The 12,014-nt window shown below is 37.8% G+C and overlaps 1 protein-coding gene across 4 annotated transcripts in view; it reads right to left on the bottom strand.

Annotated features, from left to right (window-relative positions):
* The window catches only part of dgkb (diacylglycerol kinase, beta), a 67,337-nt gene extending 55,323 nt beyond the window's left edge, over positions 1-12,014 (bottom strand). The window contains exons 1-6 of one of the 4 annotated variants that reach the window (XM_055047095.1): positions 11,133-12,014; positions 7,513-7,740; positions 6,162-6,337; positions 2,076-2,152; positions 1,803-1,823; positions 801-948 (exon numbers count right to left, since the gene is read on the bottom strand). In XM_055047095.1, coding sequence (XP_054903070.1) covers positions 801-948; positions 1,803-1,823; positions 2,076-2,152; positions 6,162-6,231 — 316 coding nt within the window. In that variant the 5' untranslated portion in view covers positions 6,232-6,337; positions 7,513-7,740; positions 11,133-12,014. Of the gene's footprint in view, positions 1-800; positions 949-1,802; positions 1,824-2,075; positions 2,153-6,161; positions 6,338-7,512; positions 8,502-11,132 lie in introns of those variants that run through there. The other 3 variants (XM_055047097.1, XR_008607098.1, XM_055047098.1) reach the window with 3 other exon arrangements.

Below are 12,014 nucleotides of genomic sequence, written 5' to 3'. Positions count from 1 at the left end.
AATTTGCTTCCTCCCAAAATTTATTTGGTTTTTGCTTTTTGGCACAATTACATGATTTTAGATCAAACAAATCTTCACACAAATATAGTCTGAGTTAATGATATGAGCAGATTTCAAATATACATCATAAAGTTGTCCAAACAAATATGGCTCTATGTAAAAAAGAATATTCCCATCTTGTTGTCATCCAGATTAATCTGCCACCTCCCTGTTTGATTACTGATATGAAGATTAATTGTTTCATAAAATTTTCTTTCTATGTATGTTTTGTTTTTTTGTGGTGTTTATTTGTTTTTCTACATATAAGGTACTGGAAGCAGTCAGTCATTGAACTGTTTTTATGAAATACTGACATTAGATCCAGTAGTCGTCCCTAGTCTTTAACATCGAGCCTTTAGTAAATACCCTTGTCAGTGCCACAATTTCAATTGAAATTTAACTTATTTTTTACTCATCATAAAAATTTGCAGCTAATACAGCCTCTATAACAAATGTGAGGCAGTTATTTTGACACTGCAAAACAACCGGTATCTGCTATAATGTGCTACGGTTCCACTTTGCCATGTTTTTGGCATTATTACACAACAGTAATTTAGAGTAAATGCTAAAAACAAACAGAGCCCCTGCCAAGGGAATTGGCATACTCTACGATTTACATTTCATGCCACCTGGCTGGTTGCTGCAGCACAATTATAACATGTGATAACAAATATACGAGTATCTACGTAACACCAACATCTGCTGTGTTTACATCTACTGTTCGCCTTGGGAGAGGGAAGGAGGTTTCTTTCCACACTTACCAGAGACTCTGGGCTTGTCAGCAGATGAGGGACTGGGTTTGGGTCCCTTGTTGCTAAACGACATGAAGAGATGTTGACAGAACTCCTCGGGGAGTTCACTCTCCAGGAAAGTCTGCATGAAGACCTTGAAACCTTCGAAGTCAATCTCCTGAAGCCAAGGCAGAAACAGATGAATGGCCAGGATCCCTCCACAACCAAGTCTCAATCAATCAGACAAGTTTATTTGGACAGAACATTTCAGAAACAAGGAAGTTCATAAAAATACAAAAATTAACAACTGAAGCATTATATTTTTTCAAGTGCTGTCATTACAATCAAAACGTTGATTAATGTTTCATTTATTATGGTTCAAAAGGGACTCTAAACAGTTGGGTCTAGTCTAGATTTAAAGGAACTCAGTGTTTCTGCTGTTTTGCAGTTTTCTGGAAGTTTGTTCCAGATTTATAGAGCACAGAAGCTGATTGCTTCTGGTTCCACAGAGCGATGAACCTCTTTAGTACACTCCACTGTAGAACAAGAGTAGAATAGAATAGAATAGAATAGAATAGAATAGAATAGAATAGCATTTATTGTCATTGAACAGGATTCAACAAAATTTCTATTGCAACTCCCGTGCAAAAAGTCAAACAAGTGGGTGTCGGTCCATGACTTGGTACTGACTGTCCGTATTCATATCTGAATTTTTTATATTTGTTTGTTTATTTGGATCGCCAAGCCATTTCCGAAACAATGGCTACTGTTCCCTGTGCTTGCGTCGCAAAAAAGCATTTGTTACATGAACAATTACACACATGTAACATAACATTAAAAACATAGCATATTAATCTAATAATTAATATGCTAATGCACAAGTATAACACTTTATGTAAATTTGGTAATTCGAACTAAGCTAAAACAAGAAAAGTTTGGTCTGATTTAACTTTAGACAGTGAGAAAAAATCTGTTTGTGCAAAAATCTGGTTTCAAGTGTATATGTAATTGAATAAAATATAAAATTTTTACCTGACTGAGGATTTCCTGTTTCTGTAACGTGAAGCATGAGGAAGAGACAAGTCAAGTTTAAATTACATTTTTATGATACTTTTACTCCTTTTATGATACACATCAGAGTTTTGACTTTATACCATCTTTGGTTTAATTGGTGTCACTTCAGTGTTTGTTTAAAATCGCTCACTTAAATAACTTACCCATGTTAGGATTTTATTTTCAGCACGTGGAGAAGAAACTACACTGTAAGCGATTGGTTATGTAATGCAGTGTAAAGTCAACACACACCTCCTCTGGGTTGTATTTAGCCAACACTCCGTCTCCATGGAACTCCTGCAACACATCCTTCAGCTTCTTGGTGGAGTCTGAGGGAGAAATGTTTACATGTCACCATTTTCAGCTTCATTTATAGCCACTTACATCTGTTTTTACACTCTGCATTTAGGGCTTTCATCCAACTTTGTGTTGAGACATTCAAGAAGATTATTTCTTTTTGAATTGCTACAGAAAATCTGCATTTCAGGCGGCCATTACTGCAGATGTTTTGATCTCTATTGAGAACTTGTGAGGAATAAAGAGAGGTTTATGAGCTATATCGTTGCATAAAAATAGGTTGTACGTTTGGATTAGAGACAGGAAGGATGAGTGGGATTAACAGGGCTCTATGCTGTAACATTAATTTTTAATAATGTGATGCTACAACATAAGAAATGCCTCTTAAAGCTCCGTGTTATTATAATTACAATAGCTGATAAGATTTCAAACTGCTGCCTCTTTTTTTTTTGTCTAAAAAAAAAGCACTAATTGCTCTGAATCTTTTCTTCAATCCAAATCCATTCCACCAACAGTGAAAATGAATAAATGCCTCACAGTGAACTGTGTGTCATTATTACTGACCATCTTTATTAATGCACCATCGACGCAAAAAGCATTTAGGAGCAGAGTGATAATAAATCCGCTAATTACCGGTCTGCCACATTCTCCAGGCACAACTAAATAGTAATTTACAATTAAGTCATGGTCAGGATTTAGGTTCATAAACACAGGCTATTTTCTTCAACTATAAAAGCCTCTATTGAATAGCATATTGCGAATGTTCACATAAGCAATTATGTTGCTGAAAGGGTAACTCTAATTGTTGTCAGACCTGGCGAGGCACACAGCTATTAAAATGTTATGAAAGTGTGCACAGCTCGCTTTAATGAGGGGAAAGGGAGATGCAGAGGAGAGGAGATGGAGGATGAAATGCCTATTGTTACCAGACAGGAGGTTTTATAACCAGAAGCTGCAGAGTGCATGCAGAGCAACGAGGAGCTTCTGGAAACACGATTATCTGAAATCTGTCAGCTGCGCATCTTTACTCCACATGCACATCAACACAGATGAGTTCTCCTCTAACTATTGTTGCTATTTTAACTTGTACTTCTTTATTACAGTTACATACAATATAGTAAAGCTGCAGTATGTAACATGTACAAACTGTCATGTCATGACTACATGTTATGAGGCAGATTGTCTGGGGGAAGAAAAATCACTTTTCTCACAGTGGTAATTAGAATAACCAATCAAAGCCAGGAGGAGGGTCTTTGTGCTGTCAATCACCCTCTGAGTGGTGCTGCTCATCATCTCTTCCCCCTGCCCTCACTGCTCTCTGCTAGCGACTAATGCACTGCAAAAACGCAAAATCTTACCAAGTAATTTTGGTTTCTAATGCAAATATCTCTGTACACTTGAAATACAAAAAACTAACTTAAAAGCAACTTTTCAGCAAGATTTAGAAGCTTGTTTTAACAAATAATTCTTTAGTATTGATGAAAAAGAACTTGTTCCATTGGCAGATAAATTAACCTATAAAATGGGGAAAAATGTCTTGTTATAAGTTAAATAATCTGACAATTATGTACTTAAATCAAGCCTATATAGCTTGCTAAAAAGTTGCTGTTGAGTTACTTTTGTTTTATTTTAAGTTTACTAAGATATTTGCACTAGAAACTAGACCAAAACTAATTAGTAAGATTGTATATTTTTGATGTAGCCTGTTATGGATGCTAGAGCTCATTAGCAAGGCCACAGATGATGGCAGATAAACAGATTTTCTGTAACAGTAATTTTTTGTCTGCCATTAGCACATTGAGCAGCAAGTACATAAGGTTGATTGACAGCTCTAAGAGACTCCTCCCGGCTCTAATTGGTTGTTTCTGGACAAGAGTTCAGGGAGAAAATGGAGGAAATTTATATTTTCATAAATTATCAGCTTCATAACATGGTTACAATTTTACAAATATGTAAAAAAAAAAACATTTTTTTAATAAAAGTTACAGACTGCACGTTTAATTCAGAGCTAGTAAAACCAAGTGTTAGACCAATTTTTACAAACATGAATAAAAACTTGAAACTGGAAATTATTTTATAGTTTATTGTATGAGTTGAGTTCCTTTTCTGTTTATTGGTCCAGATTTGTATTGAATTCGAGAACAAAGTTGTTATTTTCAACACAAATAACTACAAGGCATTTATGGTGACAATTATTCATTATTCAGATTCATTGTGTGTGCTCTGAATAGTAAATAAAGATAATGCTTCAAACATCTGTGAGTTGTATTATGTACCACTGAAAGAACATTGTAATCATTTTAAATGCAACCCTGAGGCAGGAACAAAAGATTTGTAGTGCAGTGCTGGACATTTACCCAACCTTCATTGTTTTGTCTTTCTACGGAAACATTTCAGCTACAATTTAAATATTTTAACAGATACTAGCCTTAATGTTAAGGCTGTCAGCTAAAAATAATCACTGCATGCTCAAGTAATAAAGGATACAGAGCAGGATTTGGACTGAAGCACCAAACTGGATGGCCAATCCAGAACCCCAGTGTGTGCACTGACCGTTTGTCGAAATCTTTTAAGGTTTGTTATGAAAACGATGAGTTATGCAAACACCTCAAAGCATAATATAAACATCCAGAGAATGAAAACAACATTATGTGCAGCAAATTAATCTGCAAATTAACCTGTCCTTTGGGAGCAAGCCATGCCAAAATCCTTACCAAACATTATGTTTTGCTGTTACCTCAGTGATAACGCTTTTGTTTTAGTTACATCCATACTTTGATGCAATCTGAGAAGCTTTGTTTATGCTTGTGGTGCAGCGACCTCCATAAATGTTTTGTTTTACTATGGAGGATTAGCAATCGCAGCGAAGCATAAATCCCGCTAACTTTCCACTAATAAAACAGTGATTGAGTTAAGCAGCCATCAAACACATTGCTTCCCTACCGAGATTTCTTTGTCAACTTGAAGCAGTTCCATTTCTTTTCATTTGTGACTTTATAAGTCAGCCAGGGAGATTGCTTTCACAAAGCTATTCTTAATCTAATCTTAACTACTTATCACGTTTTGTGATCAAGAACTTACTAAGCACAGGCTTGGTGATTCAACATGATTTCATGAATAAAGCAATGTGTGACCATCTGGAGAGCAGTGGTGCGTTTTAACCCAGTTCTAAAATGGAAATACGTCACCAAAAACACAATGCTGCATTTCCACCGATTGCTATGGATAGTGTGGAGCTATTGTCATCAAAATAGCTCCACCCTCAATTGATTAGGAGACAAAAAAATATATTTATGTTCATTTGAAGAATAAAAAAAGATTATTTAACAAATAAAAGTGTTATATTAGACTCTATAAGAAGTGCCTGAAAGACCGTTGACAAAGACTGGAATAGGTTTGTTTCACTTCAGAGGTGCAGAGTACCTACTGTGTGTGGATTATTTTTCAAAGTTTCCGGAGATCATCAAATTGAATGCAACACCAAGTAAACAAGTAAACATGTCATCACTGGACTGGTCTGCATTTGCACGACATGGTGTGTCGGATGAATTGATAATGGCAGATAAGAGATGGTGGGAAGAATTGGGTTGTAAACATACAACCTCAAGTCTTTTTATCCTCAGTCGAATGGACAAGTTGAGAGAGCCGTTCAGACACTAAAAAACTTACTGAAAATAAGCACATGGCAGCAGAGGTGACCCACATCTAGCACTGGTTAAATACAGGAACACACCAGTGGATTATCATCTGCTCAGACGCTCATGGGAAGAAGGCTCAAGTCAAAAATACCAGAGGCAAATAATTTACTGCAACCAGCTCTCCATGAAAATAAAGCAATTTTGTACATAGTCATCAGAGACCGAAACAACATTTTGACCAAAGAACCAGGATCCTGGTCTTCAAGATGGTGATGAAGCGGGAACCAGGCATTGTGGCACAAAAACACAGTCAGCCAAGGTTGTATATTGTTAAAACTACAACTGGAGAACTGTACAGAAGGAACCACTTCAAACAAGAGAGATGAGAGCGTAAATTACTCACACTGAGTGTATTCCTGCAGCAGGGCAAACTCTGCCGGGGTCATTGTGACCCATTTGTCCTGACCGCTCATTGTGCTCGGTCCTTGTCGCTTCGTTCTTCAAGCCTTCCTCTGGACGTCACGCGTCAGACGACCAGGTCCATCACCGGCTGACCTTCTTACCCTTCTGCTTTGTTTCCTTTGAAGAAAAGGTCAGAGAAAATAGCTGTGCAGGTCAGATGCAGGATCTCTTTGGATTTGTTCAGCCCACAGAGAGTCTCACTGAAGACAGCAACAGTTGGAGGCTCACTCATTTTGAAGGAGCATACTTTCTGCATTTTTCCTGCAATTCATTTCCTTCTGCTGCACCCATTTCTGTTTGGTTCAGATTTTTACATGCCGCATGTAACACACTCTTTGAAAGCTACTTTTGTGCTTTTTATAATCAGCCCAACTGGTTGATTATGAGTCGGTTCAGCAACAACAACAGAAAAATGTAGCTGCTACTTTTAAAACAAAGATCCAACATCCAACGATTCACTAAAGGACGGTTAAATTTTCAGTGGTAGATTTAGATAATTTTCCAGTAATGCGATACAGGATGATGCATTTTTACAAAGAAGAGGCTCAGATTCTGAACTAAAACCTCAAAAATTTATAAATTTCAGGATTTTTTTTCTACATCTGGATAAACTTAAAGAACTGACCAGACATCACAGTTTTGCTGATAGAACCTTGTTCTCTCTGTTTTGTGTTTTCATTGAACATTTGTTGTATGGATCATATCTATATTGGTCTTGAAGCTTTGACCCATTTACTCGTAGCTGAAATCCTGGATCAACAAGTGGATGTTCAGTCATGTGAAGGCTAATTTCAAATGACTGAAATCTGTTTGCGTCACGGCGAATACAAACATCGTACGTTGGTGTGTTGTTTTTATTACTATTTTATCATGTCTTTAATAGATTTTGATTTGTTTTTGGCTCGTCTGTGGGTGTGTTTGTTCTCTGGCGTGTGTGTGCAGAAATTCCCTGAACAATCAACCGAATGTCATCCAAATTACAGAGATTATGACAGAGTTGCAGAATGCATCGGAGCTGGATGTTTTGGAACCAAAAACTTCAATCTGCAAAAACTGAGCCGCTGAAGAAGAAGCCGACTGAGAGATGTTACATAAAACATCAGAGTGTATTCCTTCTGTGCACTGCGATCATCCGCTCCCTCTTTCTGCAGTGCAACCAGCTCTGCAAATGTCACAGCAGTGCTGCTGCTCCAGTGGTGCAGTAAAAAAAAAAAACAACAGCATCATCAAGCGAGAGACTCAGTAGGTGTTGAATGAGAATCGATACGGTGACACATTAAGATGCTGCTCACCTGCTGCAGGGCTGAGGAGGAAAACAGATGTCTGGAAAGAAGCTCCTGAATCAGATTTCTGGCTTTGCTCCTGACTGGATCCTCTCTGAGGTTGTAATGTTTCTCTGTGTACGCAGCAGCAGCAGCCGCCCTCTGTGCTGCATGTCACTGTCAGCGCATATGAATGGTGGAGTGATTGTTATTTCCCCTCTGGTCAGAAGACGATCAAGGATGTGGAGTAGCGACACGCTGAGTGAAGGAAAAGCGGAGGATGAGAGAGAGAGCAAGAGAGAGAGGAATTATCCAGTGTTGGGTTTTCCATACTCCCGCTCGCTCACGTCACATCCCTCCTGCCCTCCCCTTCCTCACGCTGTCGCTCATCTTTAACCCCCTCCTCCTAAAAACCCTCAGGTCCTCTCATCCACGGCTTTCACACTGCCTCCCTCGTTTTCTCACTCCTCTTTTCTCTCTTCATCCCACCTCCAACAAGCTTTCGGCTGCTCACATCTGCCAGCTGAGAGTAACAACCTGAGGGATTTCAGGAAGAGAAATAAGGCATTGTGTCTTCAAAGCACTTTACTGGGATTTTAATGGGAAAAATAAACTGGAAGTAACAAATAATGATCGAACCAAATAAAAAAACCCAGTAATGTTTACAAATAAATGCACTGTAAAACATTTAAGCTTCATTCAATTGTGTCTACTATCTTCTACTACATTGATGAGACTCTTCTGTTTTATTAAGGCAAATGTTTATTTTAGTGTCTTGTTCACACTAAATGTTTTGAGCAGAATTCATTATGATATTTTATAAAATTCTTTATCAGATCAGAAATTTTGTTCATGCAATTTAAAACAAGAATTTAAATTATTCTAAAGTGAAATAATTATTTATTTTTAACTTGATTTTGTGAGTGAAATGTGAGGAATGTGGCTCTTTAATGAGGTGAGGGCAGTTTTTTCTTGTATATAATGAAATAATGATTTGGTTTAAATTGCAGCATTAAGTTAAAGCTCACATTCGAGATTAACTTCAAAAACAAAGTTTAGACAACTTGTGTCTTGTTCTTAAATTGACTTATTGAACTTTAATTTCTGAGTTAAAACCAAAACTATCTTTTTTCTTGACTTCGGTTGCATTTTCAAGGCAGCAGGTGGACTTTCATTTACAAGTTAAACCACCTTCAAATGTTTTACAGTGTACCTTAAAATATTTTTTCTCACCTTTTTAAGCAAAAAAGGTGAGACGGTGAGACATTTTAACTTGGTAGAGTGATGTTTTTTTGTTTGTTTTCACTAGAGCAGTAGATATAATGTGTGTATTATTGATTTCTATATTAAGCCAGAAGCCATTTGCTGTTTTGGACCAAACAAAAAACAAAATGCTTTATTTAAGCATTTCTCTGACTCTGAACACCAGTTTCATGTCTTGTCACAGATTCTCAGCTAAAAGGTATGCTTGGACTTTGACTAGGCCATTCCTTTTCAATCTCTTCCTGTATTGTAGTGTTGCTGTTTTTGTAAAAACAATCAAAAACATGTTTGTTTTTTCACTTCACAGCTGTATGCTATTTGGAGTTGGTGTCTCATAATTTCTCACTACAGTAAACAGTATGAATATTCTTCAGCCATATTTATCTTGTTGCCTTATATTTGCATGTTTTTCATCCAGGATTCCCACATCTGTGTGACTTTTCTAACAATGCAAAGCCTCTGCAGCTGCAGCAGCTAAATGTCAGTCGCACTGTTCGCACAGAGTGAAAGGCCATCCTGTGCCCCCCAGTCACCGTGTGTCGGTCACATGTGAGGGGCATATCAATACTTCAGCTGCCTCTCCCACTCTGGATGTAAACGCCCACATGACCTATACAGACAGCCTGGAGGCACCGCTACATCACGAACCACGCTGCCCGCATTTGGGTCGGTGATCTTTGATGAAACTCGATTCATGCTGCGGTTTGTTGGTCAGACCAAACGTCGCTTCCGGTGGAGCGAAGCCTCTAAAAGGCGCCAGTAAAGAAAAGATTAGCTTGAGGTTCAGATGAAGACGTGATGATTATTCCTGGAAACGGCGTGTCAAAAGGTTCTGTTCGGAAAAAAGCAGAACAGAGACAGCCTTTTACAGCTCCTGCAGAAAGAGTTTGTTGTACGCGACTTAGCTGGATGTTGCAGTTTGGGCTCATTAGAAAATGGCCGTCGAGATCCACCAACTGGATATAGCGGCTCATTGGGTGTCTGGGCTCTGCTGTAGCAGATTTATAAACCTTAAAGGTTCTACAAAGCAGAAAATAGGAGCAGGTCAGATTGTTTATCAGCAACAACTGAAATTTGCAGTTTTAATCAAATGATGTGAGGAAAACAGTCATGACAAAAGTCAGATTTTTGCATTTACATCTTAATGGAATAACAAGCATTATGTTTTACAAATTTCCCACCTTTAAGCTTCCTGTTTGTACACAAAGAACCTGTCCTAAAGCAAGGCAGTTTTTGAAATTGGTCACATTTAAAGTAATGTTTTTGTTCATGGACATCATTCATGATGCTTTCCCCCCCAACTTCAGAAATTATTGCTGTTTTGTCATGATGAATTCAATATGTTTATAAATTGATAGCATAATTAAGCTACCAGACCAGAAAAAATGTTTACATACTTCTGTGAGGTGACAAGAAATGATAGGAGTCAAAAGTTGAAGAGAGCTAGAAAATGAAAATAGTTTCCATGTTCATCTTAGCAAAATGGCAAATCTAACTGAAATATTCACTTCCCTTAAACTGTTTCACTTTAGTCAGATTAGAGCCCACCGAAAAAATAATTCATTTTATTTTGAAATTATGTTTCCACATTCCTCTTAGCAAAATAACTGAAGCTGATGCAGACCCTCCTTAAATAAAACTTCAAATTTTTAGTAAATAAATCAAATGAACATGACTTTCCACTTTCAGGATCTGCAGAGGCGGAAAGAATAAATGGTTATGGTAATTTTTGTCTTTAAAAATGTAATTTCAGAGAGTCATACCCTCCAGGATTGTGTGTCATTAGCCAATTTTAGCTCAGAAGAAGCAATTTGTGTGGTCAGTGATACTTAAGGATAGGCTTAAATTATTGAAATCTGTGCTTGATATAGTTAGGTTTTAATGTCTAGCTGCAATGGAAAAGATTAATGCTGAATCTGTCTTTTTAGACTGTGTCCAATTTTCTTAATCGTAGTAAAACAAGAGTTTTAACTCTGTGGCCACCAGCACAACACCCCACCCAGCTGTACAGAGCACATATATCAATTCTACCCCATTTTCTACCCACAGGGCTATAAATAGCAATGAGTGAGTGTGTGTGTGTGTGTGTGTGTGTGTGTGTGTGTGTGTGTGTGTGTGTGTGTGTGTGTGTGTGTGTGTGTGTGTGTGTGTGTGTGTGTGTGTGTGTGTGTGTGGAGCCTGGGGAAGAACACTGTGTATCATGATGGAACCATTACATGAGTGTCTGTGCAGGAAATCTTTGATATTTAATATAGCTGGAACTGATTTAAAATTAGCCTCACTAAGAGTTTAATTTCTCAGCGCAACTCTTATGCGTTGTCACTCTTTCCAATTCAGTACAAAAATGTGTCAGTGTCAAAGTGAGATTAAAGGTTGTCATAGCTCACATCATCCATGGATCTTCATAGAGTCGTTTCAGATGGTGATGCTGTCAGGAGGAGGGATTTCCAGTAGCAGTCAGACTTACAGCAATTCTGAAGAAGCCTCTGACTGTAAACTGTTGCTGTATGACATTAATTACTGTTGTGACACATAAACAGCTCAATTTCCAAGCAACAGAAACAATATTCCACAGTAAAATGATCTGGTTTACGGTACTGCTCAACCTCATTTGTTTCTGTTGCTCCTCTTTAAGTCTCTGTTTAGCTTGAACAGCTAAGGATAGGTCTATTGCCTGTACAAAACATGTTCGTTACATTTTTCTACACAAAATTATTCTCAGATAATGACATTTTTGTTTGATCAGTTCAGTTTACGTTGAGCTCCTTTCAGAATGAGCTTCCTGTCACTTTAAATCCTAATGGGTTGCTGCTGGCCTCGCCTCCCAACTCAATGTTTTAACACTCGCACATGAAAATGGCTGACATTATACGACCGTAACATCTTTGAAAAGTAAAAATAGAGCCTTCTGCACGACCAATAAGAATGCAGTGGGTGGTTTTCTGGCTGTTAAGTCAACAACAAAATATTTGTCATTTCCAGCAGCCATTGTACAGCGCATACAACAGCTATCACCATCTTCAGTAACTCTTTAAGGAATCTACAACAAGATTTAATTCTCCTTAAGGATGAATAAAGTATTTTTGAATGTGAACTTTGAGTTTGAAAACCAGCTGTGCAAACATCCTGGCACTCTGCTTCGGTTGCTAGGCAACATGCTGGCACAGCTGAGGCGGCTAGTTAACGGTTAGCGCCTGCTAATTTGTGATGTTGCATTCTGGAGGTTTTTGAAATGGCTTTACTTCCAGACACCATAAAACATGAACTTA

Source organism: Poeciliopsis prolifica, unplaced genomic scaffold (genome assembly GCF_027474105.1).
Source record: "Poeciliopsis prolifica strain line A6 unplaced genomic scaffold, Auburn_PproV2 SCAFFOLD025, whole genome shotgun sequence".
NCBI classification, from domain to species: domain Eukaryota; kingdom Metazoa; phylum Chordata; class Actinopteri; order Cyprinodontiformes; family Poeciliidae; genus Poeciliopsis; species Poeciliopsis prolifica.
Note: the sequence above shows the minus strand (reverse complement) of the source record. Positions and strands in the feature narration are given on the sequence as shown.